This window comes from Patella vulgata, chromosome 4 (assembly GCF_932274485.2).
Source record: "Patella vulgata chromosome 4, xgPatVulg1.2, whole genome shotgun sequence".
Taxonomy (NCBI): domain Eukaryota; kingdom Metazoa; phylum Mollusca; class Gastropoda; family Patellidae; genus Patella; species Patella vulgata.
Genome location: NC_065882.2, coordinates 42,676,694 through 42,695,215, shown reverse-complemented (window position 1 = coordinate 42,695,215; position 18,522 = coordinate 42,676,694). Strand labels below are relative to the sequence as shown.

Sequence of the window (18,522 nt, the reverse complement as noted above, 5' to 3'; positions counted from 1 at the left end):
TGACTGAATGACGTGACGTAACGGCGGTAGGTTGCTAATGGCGTCAAAGTTTAAGATAATGTAATAAAAAACACAATAAAAAGGGCGATAATTAACGCCAAATGGTTAATAAGCTATCCATTTAGCAACTAATCGGAATTATTCAGCTATTTAATTGCACTAAATATAATACGTAAAAACTAACAAGAAATGCGAAACAGGTATGCTGTTGAAATCCTACTATAAACATGTATTTATGTAAAGGCATAAAAAGGGCGATAATCCAGATAGGATTAGGAAACTGCAGAACATTTAAAATAAATATTAAATTGGATCATTATCCAATATTATGTAGTCGGTAATATACTTATAAGAAATGTCAAACTTGGTATGTTGAAGAAATGAAAGTTTCGAAATTTCTTATAAAATGCGTACCGGTAATTGTGTACCGCCTTTGGCAGTGCACTTAAAATAAAGAGATTTTATTCTGGAAAGAAATAGTTCTTTATCGTTACATATGGTCAAAAATCGTAATGCTTGTGAAAAGAAAACACTATATGGCGTAGTATCTGGTATATTACTATAGATTGACGGATATTTTACTACTTCGTCGAAAATACCGACATTAAATTTATTGTTAATTATTTTTATATCCAGGTCAAGAACAGATACATTTATAGTGCCAAAATTTTCTTTATTTAATATAAGTTCTGGGGGATATATTTCACTTTTATATTTGCTGAAAGGTGTTATGTCATCAATGTATCGGAAGGTATAGTTTAGACTTTTAGCTACTTTGTAATCAGTTTTTCGTTAATGATCCTGAAAGCAGAATTCGTATTTATATAAATCTGCATTTGCCATAAATGGGACGGGATCAGTTCCCATTGGCAAACCAATTGTTTGCTGTATTATCTGATCTCCAGAAAAAGTATAATGTTTTGAAGTTTTTCTTTATCAAAAACTTAGACGTTTTATACAGAGAGAGAGAGAAATGAGGTTTAACGTCCACTCGGCACAAACTAGGTCATTTCGGGACTAACATATGGTTTAATTTTCTTTCAATAATTCGCTTGCGCGTAGGGGTCTTTAGCAGTGGAAGGAAACCGGAGGACCCGGAGAAAACCCACGAGGTTGGACAGGCGACCCTACTCCTTGTCACGTACAACCGGGGATTCGAAACCACGCCAGTTGACTCTATGACAGGTCTTATGATACAGCGCGCACGTGCTAACCAACGTCATCTATTAGGGCGGGCCATTACCATATTTAAGTAAGTGTTTCATTCGGTCACGCATTTCCGTCAACCTTATTTTATTTAATTGGACTAATCTGTGCACCATGGGCGGCTGGATAACAGCAACCCACTTCCGGAATGGATGGTGGCAGAACTCTCAGTGAGTCTATCCGAGAAAGTTGTAAAATAATGCACCAAACCAATCCCCCCACCCCAAATACACTGGTATTCTATAGGACATTTTTTTAAGGGTATACTTCAACTGACAGCCGACTAATGCCATCGTTAAACCGATAACGGAGTTCAACTGTAAAATATAACGGCAAGTTGACGACATATTAAACTTAACGGGGCTTTCAGCAACAGACTTTCTCTTCGTTAAAGTTAGCGATCCGTTAATTCCATGTTAACGAGTCGTTATAAGTGAACGAGCTTTTAACTCCATGTTAAGTTATAAGTAACGGGCCGTTAACACCACGTTAAAGCAGCTTTGAACAACGTTCGTTCGTAGGGTTTTACGTCCGCTTTGAACAATCGGTCCCAGTACTTTATATATGGCATCCCCAAGCGAAAAATCTGGCATGGTTTTAGTAAATGTTATTACACGTAGTCCTCTTTCTATTCTTTCCAATTGGCAATTGCAAGTGCTGAACCCACCACTGATGCCACGAACGCAAATTGTTATTTATTGTGCGTTGAAAGTTTTAAAAGTTGATTCTATTTGGCTTCGTTATCGGTATATATAATGTTAGAATATAGAAATAGGTAAACCATTTCCTTTGTTAGTCCCACAGGATCATAACATGTTCTATGAAGTTGTTTTTATGAATAATATATGATAATTATATATTGACTATCACTACGGTAACACCATAACAAAATCTTTCTATCAAATAAAATAAATCATTTATTATTGACAGAAAAGGACAAAACTTAATGTTACTAATTCCTTGTCTAATAATGGTTTCAGTTCCAGATGGAGTTCTATGGGTTTCATTGAATGAACATGCTTATTTTGAGTATTTAGTTAAAGGGCGTATTGCTTTATTTTTTAGAACCATTAAACAGACGAAAACCCGTCTAAAACACCTATTAATGTAACACACCTATGAGTGTTTACAAAGTGTTTTACACCCCTTTTTTAAAACCAAAAATGGTATGTTGTAATTTCTAATCAATTTACTTTTCGGTGAAATAAGCGAACAGTCCAAATTTAGTCCATTCTACACGTTTTTGGGGGGTTTTTTTTGGGTGGGGGGGGGTAAAAAAAGAAAAAAATTATTTTGTTGTATGTGAACCAGCCATTTTTAATTACAGTGGCGTTGTCTTTTGGGCTATGTTTTCCTTCATTACAAAGATCCGTAGTATACCCAACTATATTTTCACGGTAACAACTAGTGTTCGGATATTCGAACAAGAATACTATTTGAATATTCGACGGGTTTTGAAATTTGTATTCGAATAGTATTCGAAAATACTGTTCGAATATTTTCAATTCTTAATATAAATATATTTAAAGTGTTTTATATTCAATTTATTATAATTTCTAATTAATTATGAAATACGTGAAATTTCTGGTGACATGTGAACAATGCACAAGATTATATTTTAGCAATTGCCAGTGGATCTTTTACGTAAACTGCCAATCTGTACACAAGACCTCGGTCGTCTATGGCATTGCAACAAATAGACGCGGACCTCAACCACACTCCAGTCATCTGCCATCTCCGTCAGATGCTCTTTTAGTTTATCCGAAGTATGTGAACCTGGACATGATTACACTTCCAGAATCTTTGCCACCATCCCCCATTCTGGTGATAAAAAATGAGCGGTTAAATTAATGCAAGACTCATTTTGTTCATGTCCATACATCTGTGGTCACAGCGGCTAACTTCTGACTTAGGTCATTCCTGATTTGACGTTCGTCGGAACGAACGGCATCATAGATTCTCTTCCATTTTTTTTTTGAGTGTTTTACTTGCCGGCAAATTGTGGGATGGATTCAGGGCTTGTGGGATGGACAAATATTTGTTTCAGAAAGACATTAGGACCTTAAACAAGAAAATATATGAGGTTATTTATTTAAAAAATAAATCTGATTCAAAAGAAACCTATAAGAGAAAATTATATAAAATCACGATAAATCGAAAATTAATTTTTATTTACCAACCGGCGAAGGTCCTCCGAAGTGCTAAGGCCTCTTTTTAAGAAATGTTGAGTTTATGATCTACACAAATCTAGTCTTTACTAACTTGATCCGTTTTATGTAGTTATTTTTCCTAGGCTGGACCGACGGATCAGAAATCAAATCTTAGACTGACTTCTGGAAATGACTTATTTCGTCAAACACGTTACTTATTGACGAAACCTGGATTCAGTCCAGTAAAAGGTGATTATTTTCCTAACAGTGTCTAACAAGAGCCTGCAATAGAGACTACCTTTCCGTCAGTATTACAGAATCAACCAACGGAACATTTTCGACCATATTCATTGAGTGGCCTAATTTGTAAGATTTTCCAAGGGGTATTTTGCCTAGTCAAAAAGCAGAAAGTTGGTATTGAAAGGGTATCACAGAGATTCAGATAGTTTCTTGCGACTAGAAGCATGGGCGTCATCTTGTTATTCTTTCAAAACTCATAGCGGTTAACAAGTTTATCTGACGGTCGGTAACGGTGCATAGGATAGGGCCTATTGCAATACGAAAGAATTTTTACTTGCTTTTTACCCTGGACATGGCTCCATGGCTGCAGTACCAAAATGGATTCCGTTTTAAGCATTTCTAGCACTAAAAAGACAATTAATTTTGAATAATACCAATGCACTATAATACTATAGAGTAATATATTTTAATAGCGTTGGATAAAACCCCTAAAATTTAACCGATTCGTAAACCAGAATCTTAACGATAGCCTGATAATTTGTCTCATTTTTCATTTAAACCGCGTATTTAAACTGCCGCTAAGTTACCCAGTTTGATCGTTCTGTGTTATTTGTTTTTTTTTTCAGCTAGTTGTCAATTTAAATCACGAAATTGCTATATACTGTCAGTTGTGTGTAGCTCTGGGGTGTAACTGTGATAGTAATGATCTCAGGTTGCAGCTTTTAAAACACAGAGAGAAGGCCCTGGATATATCATTGAAAACCAAAGATCAATTATTGCCATTGTATAAAAAGTAAGTGCAGTTTTATGTGTGTATCTGATCAATATTTGTCAGTGAGTGGGATGAGTAAGGTTTCTAGGCGGTAATTTATGATAATGATTCTAAGGCTACACTACAACAGTGAGGAAAAGGTAACCTAGGTCACGCCAAAGGACCATTTCTCAGCAACAACTGATAATCTGTTGTGTGTGGTTTTAATTGAGGGGAAACGCTATGACCCCGGCCGATTTAATGCATAATAATTTCACACACGATGGTCAGTAGCGGATTATCAGTGAGGCTGATGAGGCTGCAGCCTCAGGCCCAAAGATTTTGTAAAAAAAATTTTTTTAGACTTGTCTGATACGATTAAAAACGCATAGACAATGAATGTTAGGCGGGTGGGGTTTAGGCCCAACGGGAATCAACATAGGCCCTGACCCGAAATTAATTAGGCCCACGCCATTTTAAATAGGCCCTATTGTTTGGAGATCTGATCTTATTTTTTAAACGTAGGTCTACAATGTACGTTAAATCCTTGTAAGTTTTCGGTTGTCTTGCTTTATATATTGTATCCACGTGACGTCATTTATGGGCATATAAAGTTACATTACCAATATCAAACGACTTTGGCTTAGTATAGTCTAAGACGTCATACTAGTTATGACGCGATTGTAGGCCCCTGGATAACCTCAGTAACGAGTCCCGTTTTTATACGCCCACATTTTCATGTGGACGTATTATGCCGTCGCCCCTGTCCGTCCGGACGTCCGTCCGTCCGTCCGTCCGTCCACAATTGTTTGTGGACTCTCTACAGGTCACAATTCTTATCCGATTTCGACGAAACTTGAAATATAGGTGTATCCAAAAAAGATCTCGGCTGCTTTCGATATTGGCATGTATCGGATCGAAACTTCATGGATTATGGCCCCTGTTTGTACGAAAAATCACGTTTTTAGCTTGTGGGCCCTATAGAGGTCACAATTTTGATCCGATTTTGTTGAAACTTGAAATGTAAGTTTATAACCCAAAGATCTCAGTTCCTTTCGATATTCGCGCATATCGGACAGTAACTTCCCGAATTATGGCCCCTGATTGTACGAAAAATCACGTTTTTAGCTTGTGGACCCTATAGAAGTCATAATTTTTATCCGATTTAAAAAACCGTTCTATTATATCACCGTTACACCCTAAGGATGACTGAGTGCGAATTTCGTGAAAATTGGCCCATAATTGACAGACAAAATGGCCGCCGTTCATTCCCAAATAGCGTAAGAATATGGTATATCAAGGTTGTGGACCCTATAGGGGTCACAATATTATCCGATTTTGTTGAAACTTGAAATGTAAGTTTATAACCCAAAGATCTCGGTTCCTTTCGATATTCGTGCATATCGGACCGTAACTTCCTGAATTATGGCCCCTGATTGTACGAAAAATCACGTTTTTAACTTGTGGACCCTATAGAGGTCACAATTTTTATCCGATTTTTTTGAAACTTGAAATGTAAGTTTATAACCCAAAGATCTCGGTTCCTTTCGATATTCGTGCATATCGGACCGTAACTTCCTGAATTATGGCCCCTGATTGTACGAAAAATCACGTTTTTAGCTTGTGGACCCTATAGAAGTCATAATTTTTACCCGATTTAAAAAAACGTATTATTATATCACCGTTACACCCTAGGGACGACTGAATTCGAATTTCGTGAAAATCGGCCCAAAATTGACAGACAAAATAGCGTAAGAAAATGGTATATCAAGGTTGTGGACAATTTTTATCCGATTTTGTTGAAACTTGAAATGTAAGTTTATAACCCAAAGATCTCGTTTCCTTTCGATATTCGTGCATATCGGACCGTAACTTCCTGAATTATGGCCCCTGATTGTACGAAAAATCACGTTTTTAACTTGTGGACCCTATAGAGGTCACAATTTTTATCCGATTTTTTTGAAACTTGAAATATAAGTTTATAACCCAAAGATCTCGGTTCCTTTCGATATTCGTGCATATCGGACCGTAACTTCCTGAATTATGGCCCCTGATTGTACGAAAAATCACGTTTTTAGCTTGTGGACCCTATAGAAGTCATAATTTTTACCCGATTTAAAAAAACGTATTATTATATCACCGTTACACCCTAGGGACGACTGAATTCGAATTTCGTGAAAATTGGCCCAAAATTGACAGACAAAATGGCCGCCGTTCGTTCCCAAATAGCGTAAGAATATGGTATATCAAGGTTGTGGACCCTATAGGGGTCACAATATTATCCGATTTTGTTGAAACTTGAAATGTAAGTTTATAACCCAAAGATCTCGGTTCCTTTCGATATTCGTGCATATCGGACCGTAACTTCCTGAATTATGGCCCCTGATTGTACGAAAAATCACGTTTTTAACTTGTGGACCCTATAGAAGTCACAATTTTTATCCGATTTTTTTGAAACTTGAAATGTAAGTTTATAACCCAAAGATCTCGGTTCCTTTCGATATTCGTGCATATCGGACCGTAACTTCCTGAATTATGGCCCCTGATTGTACGAAAAATCACGTTTTTAGCTTGTGGACCCTATAGAAGTCATAATTTTTACCCGATTTAAAAAAACGTATTATTATATCACCGTTACACCCTAGGGACGACTGAATTCGAATTTCGTGAAAATCGGCCCAAAATTGACAGACAAAATAGCGTAAGAAAATGGTATATCAAGGTTGTGGACAATTTTTATCCGATTTTGTTGAAACTTAAAATGTAAGTTTATAACCCAAAGATCTCGGTTCCTTTCGATATTCGTGCATATCGGACCGTAACTTCCTGAATTATGGCCCCTGATTGTACGAAAAATCACGTTTTTAACTTGTGGACCCTATAGAGGTCACAATTTTTATCCGATTTTTTTGAAACTTGAAATGTAAGTTTATAACCCAAAGATCTCGGTTCCTTTCGATATTCGTGCATATCGGACCGTAACTTCCTGAATTATGGCCCCTGATTGTACGAAAAATCACGTTTTTAGCTTGTGGACCCTATAGAAGTCATAATTTTTACCCGATTTAAAAAAACGTATTATTATATCACCGTTACACCCTAGGCACGACTGAATTCGAATTTCGTGAAAATCGGCCCAAAATTGACAGACAAAATGGCCGCCGTTCGTTCCCAAATAGCGTAAGAATATGGTATATCAAGGTTGTGGACCCTATAGGGGTCACAATATTATCCGATTTTGTTGAAACTTGAAATGTAAGTTTATAACCCAAAGATCTCGGTTCCTTTCGATATTCGTGCATATCGGACCGTAACTTCCTGAATTATGGCCCCTGATTGTACGAAAAATCACGTTTTTAACTTGTGGACCCTATAGAAGTCACAATTTTTATCCGATTTTTTTGAAACTTGAAATGTAAGTTTATAACCCAAAGATCTCGGTTCCTTTCGATATTCGTGCATATCGGACCGTAACTTCCTGAATTATGGCCCCTGATTGTACGAAAAATCACGTTTTTAGCTTGTGGACCCTATAGAAGTCATAATTTTTACCCGATTTAAAAAAACGTATTATTATATCACCGTTACACCCTAGGGACGACTGAATTCGAATTTCGTGAAAATCGGCCCAAAATTGACAGACAAAATAGCGTAAGAAAATGGTATATCAAGGTTGTGGACAATTTTTATCCGATTTTGTTGAAACTTAAAATGTAAGTTTATAACCCAAAGATCTCGGTTCCTTTCGATATTCGTGCATATCGGACCGTAACTTCCTGAATTATGGCCCCTGATTGTACGAAAAATTGCGTTTTTAGCTTGTGGATCCTATAGAGGTCATAATTTTTTATCCGATTTAAAAAAACGTATTATTATATCACCGTTACACACTGAGGACGACTGAGTTCGAATTTCGTGAAAATTGGCCCAAAATTGACAGACAAATTGGCCGCCGTTCGTTCTGGAATAGCATAAGAATATGTTATATCAATTGTAATTTCCTGAATTATGGCCCTTGATTGTAGGAAAAATCACTTTCTTGTTAGCTTGTTCTCTATCCATCTCTCGAAAATGTGGGCGTATCCTGCCTGGCAGCCGCTGGTTAATGTTAGCAACTACCTTGGCTCTAACTTTAAAAACTAAATAGGCCCTCCAGCAACTGCCGCCTCAGGCCTTGGTGGAACTTAATCCGCCACTGACTATGGTCAATTATATACATATACACAGAAAATTATACCCATATTATGTTTCCAGGAATTTGAACTGTCTTTCATATACCCTCCTTTGCTCGGCCTGTCGAGCCACAAGAATGTTCAATTTTTGTACAACCAAGGCAATAGCCTACATTAATTAAAGATACATTATGGGAGATTAGATAGAGAGCTGGTAGTTCTCACTATAATAGTGAAAAACTAGATTATAATGTAAAAGCAATTTGCTGAAAATTTCAGTTAAATTGATCCACTCTGAACCCAGTATTTAGCGATTGAATTTTGGGCCTAGCCTCGATCATCATTACTAAAGTCGGTACGATAAAAAAAACCATAGTCTCGATTATCCACTTTTGGATTTAATCAGAGGCAGCAGACCGGGTTCTAATCCAGTAAATATCGCAGGCTAGCGATGCCATCAAGAGTTGATTATGGTCTGGATAAGTTTATTAATGTCTAATTAATAATTTAGATAACATTTCAGGCCTAAAGAAAGACCTGCAATTGGCAGATTTAGCCCTTGCATAATGTATGTTTAAAGCATATCCTTTATTAAATAAAAATGTGAAAGTATATTTATATTGATCAAGAGCTCGAAAAATATAATTTAGCTCGCTCCGCTCACCTGTCTTTCGTTTCTTGCTTTTCTCATAATATCGCCAAACTTTGGTTGCACCCCGGCAACACCCCCCACTCCGCCTCCATACATAATGACTTATGGTCTGCGGCAATATAGAACCTACCATCAAACAACTTGCGTCATTGTTTCATAATTCAACTTTTCAGAGATAGATATATGGTTCCATTTAGAGTTTATAAGTCCCAATATGGGGGACCCCGGAGATTTGTTAAATGTCGCAAAGGGTCCCCAAATAGAAAAGGGTTGGTGGGAACCACTGGTCTAAGATAAGACTTGATAACTCAAGTGCATTTAGTTAAACAATTTGATGTATGTGTACATATTTGCTGTATTTGAGTATACATGTATTTGCAGTATTTATTTGATGTAAGAATGTGTTATTTTTTCATTCTGTGTTACACGCTGTCATTATTCTTTATTATGTAATTAAAGTGATACGCCACAAGCTGAAGATAGAAGAGATATAGAAAACTTATGTTTTATATTTTCTGGATGTTTAGAACTGTTTAAAATAGAACTCTATAAATCCCTTTCATTACATCGACTATTTCCTCTTTCTTCAGGTAAACATATTATTTTATAATATAAAGTTATTTTTAAACTACCAGTTTTAAGAATCCCTTCTGATCCCTGACACAAATTAGGGACTAACATGGGACAATATGCGCATGGGGCCCTTAGCAGAAGAGAAACGAGAGAAAGGCCACTCAATGATATAAAGCGCACGCGTTACCCCCGTGCTTATTTTGCTTAATAGTTAATCCAGCCCTGCATTGCCCCCTCATATTAATTATGCGTCGAATAATTCCTTATTACAAACAAGGCATGGGGATAAAATGTTCTGGTCTTTATCCCGTCTGCCGACCAAGAGAAATGCTATGAAAAATTATGTTATGCCCCACACATTATATAAAATGTAATAGTTGAATTTTTCCTTAGATCACAGCTACCCCAGTTTACGATTTATTATTACTTTTGGTATCAAAATAAAACCCCAGATGTATTTGAAGTAGAGATGTGAGATTCATAATTTCACTCATTTGTTGTTAGTGTGACTATAGTTTTGTATGTTTATAGGTAATGTGTGTTTAATTAATACTGGTTTATCGGGGACTACGCATTGTTCCTTGTCTTGCTCAACAATAAATAGTTCAATAGAAAGAGAAAGGGATCTGTTGCACGGAATTGAGAAGTGAGTAATTATTTGTTTCTCTATTTTAACATTATAATAATATTGGAAAACAGAGTCAAATTTGTTTACATTTGAAAAATATTTTTTACCCATTCAGTTCTAATTATTTTCATACGGTACGCGCAACGTGTTTTTGTGGTCGGTTATTCTCACTCGTGACATTGGAACTGCATATTCTATGGGTTTTGCATATACCTTGAGTGTATTAACCACGCTAATTTATCCCAACGTAAGAAAAACTCTTATATCATCGCCGGTGAGGCCGTGGTATTTAGGCTGTTCCAGACATAATTGAAAAGGACCATTGTCCAACAATAGGATTGTCTACGATATCACCCCTGGTGGAAGTGGACATAAAACTCTAGGAACCAACGAACCAGCAATAGGAAACTTAACAAAAATCAATTGTTTTGTCAGTCTCTCCGATATTGGATATTCTGTATTTTTTATTATGTATTGTAGAGATCTGACGTGTATCAAGAATCTAGAAAGAGATGTAGATCAGTTAATCAATGTTCAACCGTGGACAGTTGAACCAGAAACCACTACTGATAATTTTGGTAAATATACGGTTTCATTTTATTTCCACAGAAAATGAAAATTTAAAGCTACTGTTTTGGGGATTTATCTTTTAGCCCAAATGTTATAGAAGCATGAAAATAGGCGTACGGCCCCAGGGCATATTTTAAGGAAATTTTCTCGGAAATACGCCCCCCTGGCAACGTTAATTCTAGGGGGCGGGATGGGGGGGCGGCTTTGGAATTTTTTTTAAAAAAATGGTCTGTAGCGTCCATTTGACGTATATATGCGGAAATAATCTCGACGAGGTCACTGCCAAAACACAGAAACCTATATATTAATTCATACCGATGACTGACGCCATTGAAGAATAATAAGCGGAAATTGGGTTGTTTTTTTTTTAAATTTAATAACTCCTCTAGAATCCATTTAGTCCGGGAGCCCAGTAAAATTTAATCATTTTGGAAAGCCAAGTCTTAAGTTTTGTAACCTGTGCATATACCTGGAAGCGCTCCCCCCTAACCCTCCCATATTTAATGGGAGTTAAAATTCAATGTCCATCCCCAATTTTCTTGCAAACGTTTCATACTTAATACTATAAAGAAACAGAATGCATGACTTAAGAGCATACAATGTTGTACTAATGCTACTTAAGAGTTTAATTAATTAGCACTAATTAGTGACCATAATTAAAATTTAGAGTCCATAACTGAAACAAAGCCTAAATACTAGCGACAAAAGTTGAACAAACCTTGCTTAAGACTCGTTCACAGGTGACAACGGTCAAAGGTCACTAATGAATGACCGTAATTAAAATTAAGATTCCATAACTGAAACAAAGCCTAAAAGCTAGCTAACCAAGTCCTAAATATTTCCAATTGTAAATTAGATTTACTGTGGAGTGAGGCACGTATTTCGGAATGTGATGCTGCTTTGGGCGATTTCAACGCCAGGGATGCTTCTTAAAGGAGGCATACAAACCCTGCGACCGACCCATGATAATTTCTAGATATCAAAAGTAGTTTAGAACTGTCTATGTGATTAATTACAAAGGCCCATTTATGTATTCCACCAATGCTACTTCTAATTATATATATACGAAGTGGATATTTTTGATATAATATTTGCATTGTCATCATTCTGTTCCATACATTTCTGTCTCCTCATTAACACACTGATCGGCAGTGAATATTTGCTAGGCCGCGATAATCACTGATAAGGATGACATCAATACGACTTAATGAGCCTCAAATATTAACTTTTTTCCTCCGACAAATGAAATTCTAAAGCATTTTTTTTTATGTATTAGAAAAATAAATAAAGACGTTTTGGTATTTGTAGGTAAAAATTATTTCCTATTTTAGTGTAAATGGGTATTAAAATGAGTAAAAGGGGCCATTCTGCTCGAATCAGTAACGTCTAATGTAAACAATGCACACGCCATTGAGCCAATGATTGACGCCGCGCGATATAACGTCATGTGTTGAAGACAGTCATCTTTTACAGAGATATTAGAAGACTTTCGTAATACTCTGTGAAACAGATTGCCTCATTAACTGTATGCTATTTATCTGTTCGTAACAATATTATATTGTTAACGATTGTAAATATGGATCTGGTACTGACAAGCTTGATGCAGGCTATAAAACCGTGTTCAATTAAATAAAAGGTTGTTGATAAGAAAACTTGTTCGCAAACTAATTGATAAGTCCACAATAAATAAATACTTTAATTTTAACAAGCACACACCTGAGACATTATCGACAATGCGGAAGTAATTTAAAGGAGCTAAATCGCTAATATTTGGGACCTAGAAATTGACACAAATGGGTCGCAACGCATATAATAATGTAATATCAGTTATGTGCGGCGAAATACGCCAGAAGTCTCAATCGAATGGCAATCTCTAGCGTCTGGTTATTCCAGTCTACGCCGATAGTATTTATTGCGCATGCTCTCCAGATAAGAACATGTCGTCAACGTTTAACGTGACTGGTGGAATATGTATAACCTCGTTCTTCGTTAAAACGCACTATGGTACACGATTCGTGTACCAATGGTAAAATGTTTATTTTTTCTTAAATATTAGACATCAGAAGCCCATTTTTACCCAGTAAGAACACACAGCATCAATGTTGATTTAAATTGACAAATTATTCGTGTTTTCAATTTCGAAGAATTTAGATGATATTGAGTTAGAGATTTAGCTACTTTAAAATGGCTGTTTCACACACCCTATCACATACTGCACGCAGCGACCCATCTACGTCATACTTCCCAGAATGTGACACTGCCCTAGTTAGCCGCCATTTAAAACGGACACGTGATCATTTTGGGGCCGGACTTATCAACGAGAAACCGCTTTGTTTAGACAACAGAGTAAAAATAACCCACGCACGTGTGTTTTATGTAAACACGCCATGTCGCTGACACTCGCGTAAAAGCGATATATAATATTTGCTATGGGTAATATTGCAATAAATTCTTTAACATTGTAAACTGTCTTTAGAGTTTCAATCTGTTTATCTTTCAAAACAAGGTTAGATACTCCTAAATTTGTTTTCGCAAACAAAACCGCCTCTGTGAAATTATCTGTCATAGGCGCCGCCATATATTGAATAATTAGGGAACTTTTTTGTGATTCGGTTCTGATTAGTTTGACATCTTTCATACACACAACGGCTAAATAAACATATTTAATTTCATTCAATACGACAATAGAAGAGAAATAAATACTTCTAAAAATTTCTAAAAGCATACTCAGTGTTTTCGACTAAAATCGTCGATGTAGGAATTAAAATGTCGGTTAATTAGCTTAGGGCCTATTCTCAGCCGGAGCTAGCTGCAGATAGGCAGCCTAAGTTTGGGATGACCCTATCACCGTCAAAACAGAACAAAACAAACCGTGTAGAATATACTATCACAGGCGCAAAATGACTGCCGTTCAATTTGGATTTTTCGCGTATTTCACCAAACATAATAAACATGCATTATGCAGGAGCTAAATCTGTCAGCTGCAGGTATTTCAGTAGTTATATGTTATATAATCTATTAATTATTAATCTATTGATTAACCGTAAAAATGGATAAGCGAGACTTCTCTATTATCGTTACAACAGTAATAATGACAACTGAGGCTACAGTGTTCTTGATCAAGAAATAACAACCGCTCCCCCAGTCAAGCTAGCACACAATAATCTGGCAGACAACAGTCAGGTTGCCAGTTAGTGATCCGCTGACATTTTTGCCCATTGCTTGCCCCACTGGTGTTTTTCAGGTAATCCAGTATTTTTCCAGTAAGATAAATCGGTGTATGGCAACCTTAAAATAAGTTACTCATGGGTTGGCTCGCTAGCATGGAGGTCGGGTGTTCGATCCCTGCATTGGCCGAGAAAGTTCATCCAGATTTTCTGGCGTGGTCCCCCCTTGTCAGTGATGCAGGACAGAGGGCCTGACAAGTACAGCTGTCTAGTCCTTCGGATGATACGAAAAACCGAGGTCCCGTATATGCATTGGAATGCACGTAAAAGATCCCTTGGCAGTTGGAATTCGGTATAAGAGTAGGCGATAGTGCCACTGCCCGGGCAAAAATTTCCCTCATAGCACACTGTATGGCGTATGCCCGTCTTCATCAGCCCGGTATAGGAGCAGAACAGTAGGACGTTAAACCCCATTTCATTTCATTTCATTTCTCTGTATCTTGTAATAACAAGATCGGCTATCATTATGTGAACTCAAAATTTGACCTTTGTCATCTTTGAAAGAGTCTTAAGCAAGGTTTGTTCAACTTTCGTCGCTCTTTCTTAAGTGATATTTTTGGTTTCATGACTTGGTTAGTTAGCTTTTAGGCTTTGTTTCAGTTATGGACTCTAAATTTTAATTATGGTCACTAATTGGTGCTAATAAATTAAGCTCTTAAGTTAATGAAATGAAATGAAGTTTAACGTCCTACTGTTCTGCTCTGAATTGGGCTAATGAAGACGGGCATACGCCATACAGTGTGCTATGAGGGACATTTTGCCCGGACTGCGGCACTACGGTCTTACTCTTATATCGAATTCCAACTGTCAAGGGATCTTTTACGTGCACGCCAATGTGTACACTGGACCTCGGTTTTTCGTCCCATCCGAACGACTAGACAATCGGAAAATCTGGATGAACTCTCTCGGCCAATGCAAGGATCGAACACCCGACCTCCAGGCTAGCGAGCCAGCGTCTTTCCCACTTAGCCACCGTGATCCCCAATCTCTTAAGTAGCATTAGCACAACATTGTATGCTCTTAAGTCATGCATTCTGTTTCTTAGTGGTAAGTATGAAACGCTTGCAAGAAAATTGTGGATGGACATTGAAGTTTAACTTCCATTACATATGGGAGGGTTAGGGGGAGCGCTCCCAGGTATATGCACAGGTTACAAGACTTGGCTTTCCAAAATGATCTAGCGGTAAAATATGTGTTGTAGACCTCAAACCTTTTGGACTCAATATTTTGATTAAATCTCACTGGACTCCCGGGTTAAATGGTTTTGCAACCGAAACCCCACTCTTAGGCCGACCTGAATTCCAATCATCCAATCAGACTGCTAAGGCTACATATTGGTATATGTTAGTTCAAATATTTTGATATTTTTACTTCACAGCTTGTTATGACAGCTCAAGTGATGATACAGTATCTTTAGATATAAGAATAGTAAGTGATGCTTTATAATCTTGTAGTTTAGTTCAAATAATTTTAATCTTATTAATAGAAGAATTCTAGGCAACTCAGAAACATGATGTTTCCAGGCAACAAAAATACAGCCTCAAACAGATGTTTGATAAGCGGTGAAGTAGCCATTTAAAAAAATACTCTCAGTTTACAAGGCTTTAATGGAAAACGAACAAATCAGTGAAAAATACATGCATGGCACTCAATTTCAATCGGGTTACCCCCAATTGATTCTGTGCCATCATTTTTTTTTTAATCTAAAAATAAAGGGTTAGATGACAGTAACTCCGGAAAGAGCCTCTTCGCCACAAAATTACAATAGAGTTCCTACTTGTGACAGCACGTTTGTTCACACTTTACAATCTTTGCCAGCCCAATTAAAAAAAAACTACACCAACTTACTGTACTGTTCTATATTTGCCTCCAATTCATCTTGGAGTGATAACGGAATACACAATCTGTAAATAACACGCAGTTTTGATTATATAGAATCTCTGGGTTATCCCATCATTAAATATATAAAAAATGTCTGTCTCTACAAGCTTTAGGTGAAAGAGGCAATAAATCAACTCAAACTATAAGACGGGTAGAAAGGTGATGTAAAGGGTAGAGAGCTGATGTAATTTTTTACGATATCATTTGCTAATTATTATTTTATTTTAGGATGATGCAAGGAACAGGAATAGAGGAAAGTGTGTTTGGATAGTTATGGTTACATTGGGTGTGGCTACGGTGACTGGTAGTGTTATTGGATTGTCTATTGGGTTATCATGAAGCTACATTCACCCTATAGGGGAGACAACTGTTACCGCCCATGAAAACCTGCAATTGGACTATTCCGTTATGCTGCAGAGCCAGAGGACCATTTCTCTTGGCAGACATTGACGGGGAATTCTACCAGAAAGTGCCCCTTATGCCACCAGTGCCAAAAGTGTTTAATACTGAAAAAGATACAATGGAATAAACATATGAATGTCTTAAGGATTTTAAGCTGTTATTCGTCCATTTATTTGTCTCAAACCTTAATGTTTTACAAACTTTAGATTGTGTTATATGAAGCTATAATATGTAATGTAATTTCAGTTAAACATACATTATGCAAGAGCTAAATCTGTCTATTGCAGGTCTTTCTTTAGGCCTGAAATGATATCTAAATTTTTAATTAGACATTAATTAACCTATCCAGACCATAATTAACTCTAGATGGCATCGCTAGCGATCCTTAGTGGATTATAAACCGATTTACTGCATAACTTTCCTTCACGATTTAACGATTAAATGGATAATCGAGACTATGCTGTTTATCGTACAGACGTTAGTAATGATGATCGAGGCTAGGCGGAAAATTCAATCGTTTAGTTCTCGGTTCATAGTGGATCAATTTGAATGAAATTTTCAGCACATTGCCATAACATTAGCTAGTTTTTAACTATTATAGTGAGAACTGCCAACTCGTTATCGAATCTCCCATAATGTATCTTTAATTATCATCTGAAAAGTCCTAACAGTTTGAGTTTAATATATGTTGTTATATTACATGTTTTGCGAAATCTAAAATGAAAATTGGTCCATTATAGATGATATCTTTTAATGCGAATATTAATATTGGTAGCCTACATGTAGGCAATTTTAGTCTTTAGATTAGAAGCTTACTGTCGGCGATTAGAAACTCTGTTAGACATTGTAAAAATAAATGATCCATGAGCCTAATAGTGTGCTAACGGTTCGTGACATCATGTTTTCTTTCGTGTCACTGTGAAAATATCATTATCTTTCAATACTGGTATCCAGGTTTCATTCATACCCAGTCCTTTATGTCCATAGAGCCTTATATATAATACAGAAATTTCACATCGATCTGAAGGAAATCAACCTGCGGAACAATGATTGTCGGGTTATTATACCGGTCGAGTAAAATGTACCTGTGTTTTGGTCATGTCCGTGGCCAATAAGGCTAAATGGTTACATAAACAGCATTTCTATACGAGCCACAAGATTAGGCGACGTGAATATGACTTTGTCGGATACACAGAACATACTATGTCATGGACACACAACCTAGCCTTTGTTATTTTAAGGTAAAGTGCTTATTGTTTATTTCGATTTATTTCATCTGGAAAATGGGATTGGTATTTTTCTTTTTGCCTAATCACAATTTCTTTCAATACCTTTCTTTGATATTTTAGTTTTTCAGCCTCTTGATGAATAGGAAGTAAAAATTTAATAGGTGTTCTTGAACAAACAGAATTCAAATCGATGTGACCTTCTTAATTTATTTATATCCATGATGCCGAAACATAATTTAATCAGATATTCTTGTCTATGCTATTTTGAAAGACTACAATTCCTTCCATTTCTAGAATAAACACCGGTAATATTTGTTTTCACATTATAGTCATGCTGTTCTGTAATACTAAATGTGCAGTGAGTGTATTTATTAATATTATATTTTAAGTCCCCACGTTAGTATTTATTGTTGATATGTCTAGGTTTTTTTAAATTTTATTACTCATAATTTTAGATGCAAAAATGTATGTCCAAGATCATAAATAATATAAATTACAATCTTTTTTTTTTTTTTATGCGAGGGTTATAAATTATACTCTTGAAAAAAAAGTATGGGATCTTGAAATGCAAATACCTATGCAGGTTGTGATATGAAAAAAAGTCATGGACACTTGGCATGCTTTGAGAGTATGTTCACAGATGAAGAACTTATCGCCCCAACAGAACCACTGTGCTGCACATGCGACACGCAATAGCGCCATACACGTGGGAGGGGTTCATTGTCAAATTTGACACTTCAAGGAAGGGTTGATGAAAACTGCCGCGTGCTGGTTTATCTATCCATGTTTGCTTTCCTATCGGTTATTGCAGAAGATTCACTGTTTAGCGTATCTTTGCTTT

General features: G+C 36.5%; 1 protein-coding gene across 1 annotated transcript in view; it reads left to right on the top strand.

Moving 5' to 3' along the window:
- Nucleotides 1-18,174, top strand: part of LOC126819239 (regulator of G-protein signaling 9-binding protein) — a 36,524-nt gene extending 18,350 nt beyond the window's left edge. The window contains exons 3-8 of the mRNA XM_050547176.2: nucleotides 4,223-4,389; nucleotides 9,631-9,761; nucleotides 10,276-10,390; nucleotides 10,853-10,950; nucleotides 15,548-15,597; nucleotides 16,279-18,174. Coding sequence (XP_050403133.1) covers nucleotides 4,223-4,389; nucleotides 9,631-9,761; nucleotides 10,276-10,390; nucleotides 10,853-10,950; nucleotides 15,548-15,597; nucleotides 16,279-16,389 — 672 coding nt within the window. The 3' untranslated portion in view covers nucleotides 16,390-18,174. The remainder of the gene's footprint in view (nucleotides 1-4,222; nucleotides 4,390-9,630; nucleotides 9,762-10,275; nucleotides 10,391-10,852; nucleotides 10,951-15,547; nucleotides 15,598-16,278) is intronic.
- Nucleotides 18,175-18,522: the final 348 nt, after the last annotated feature.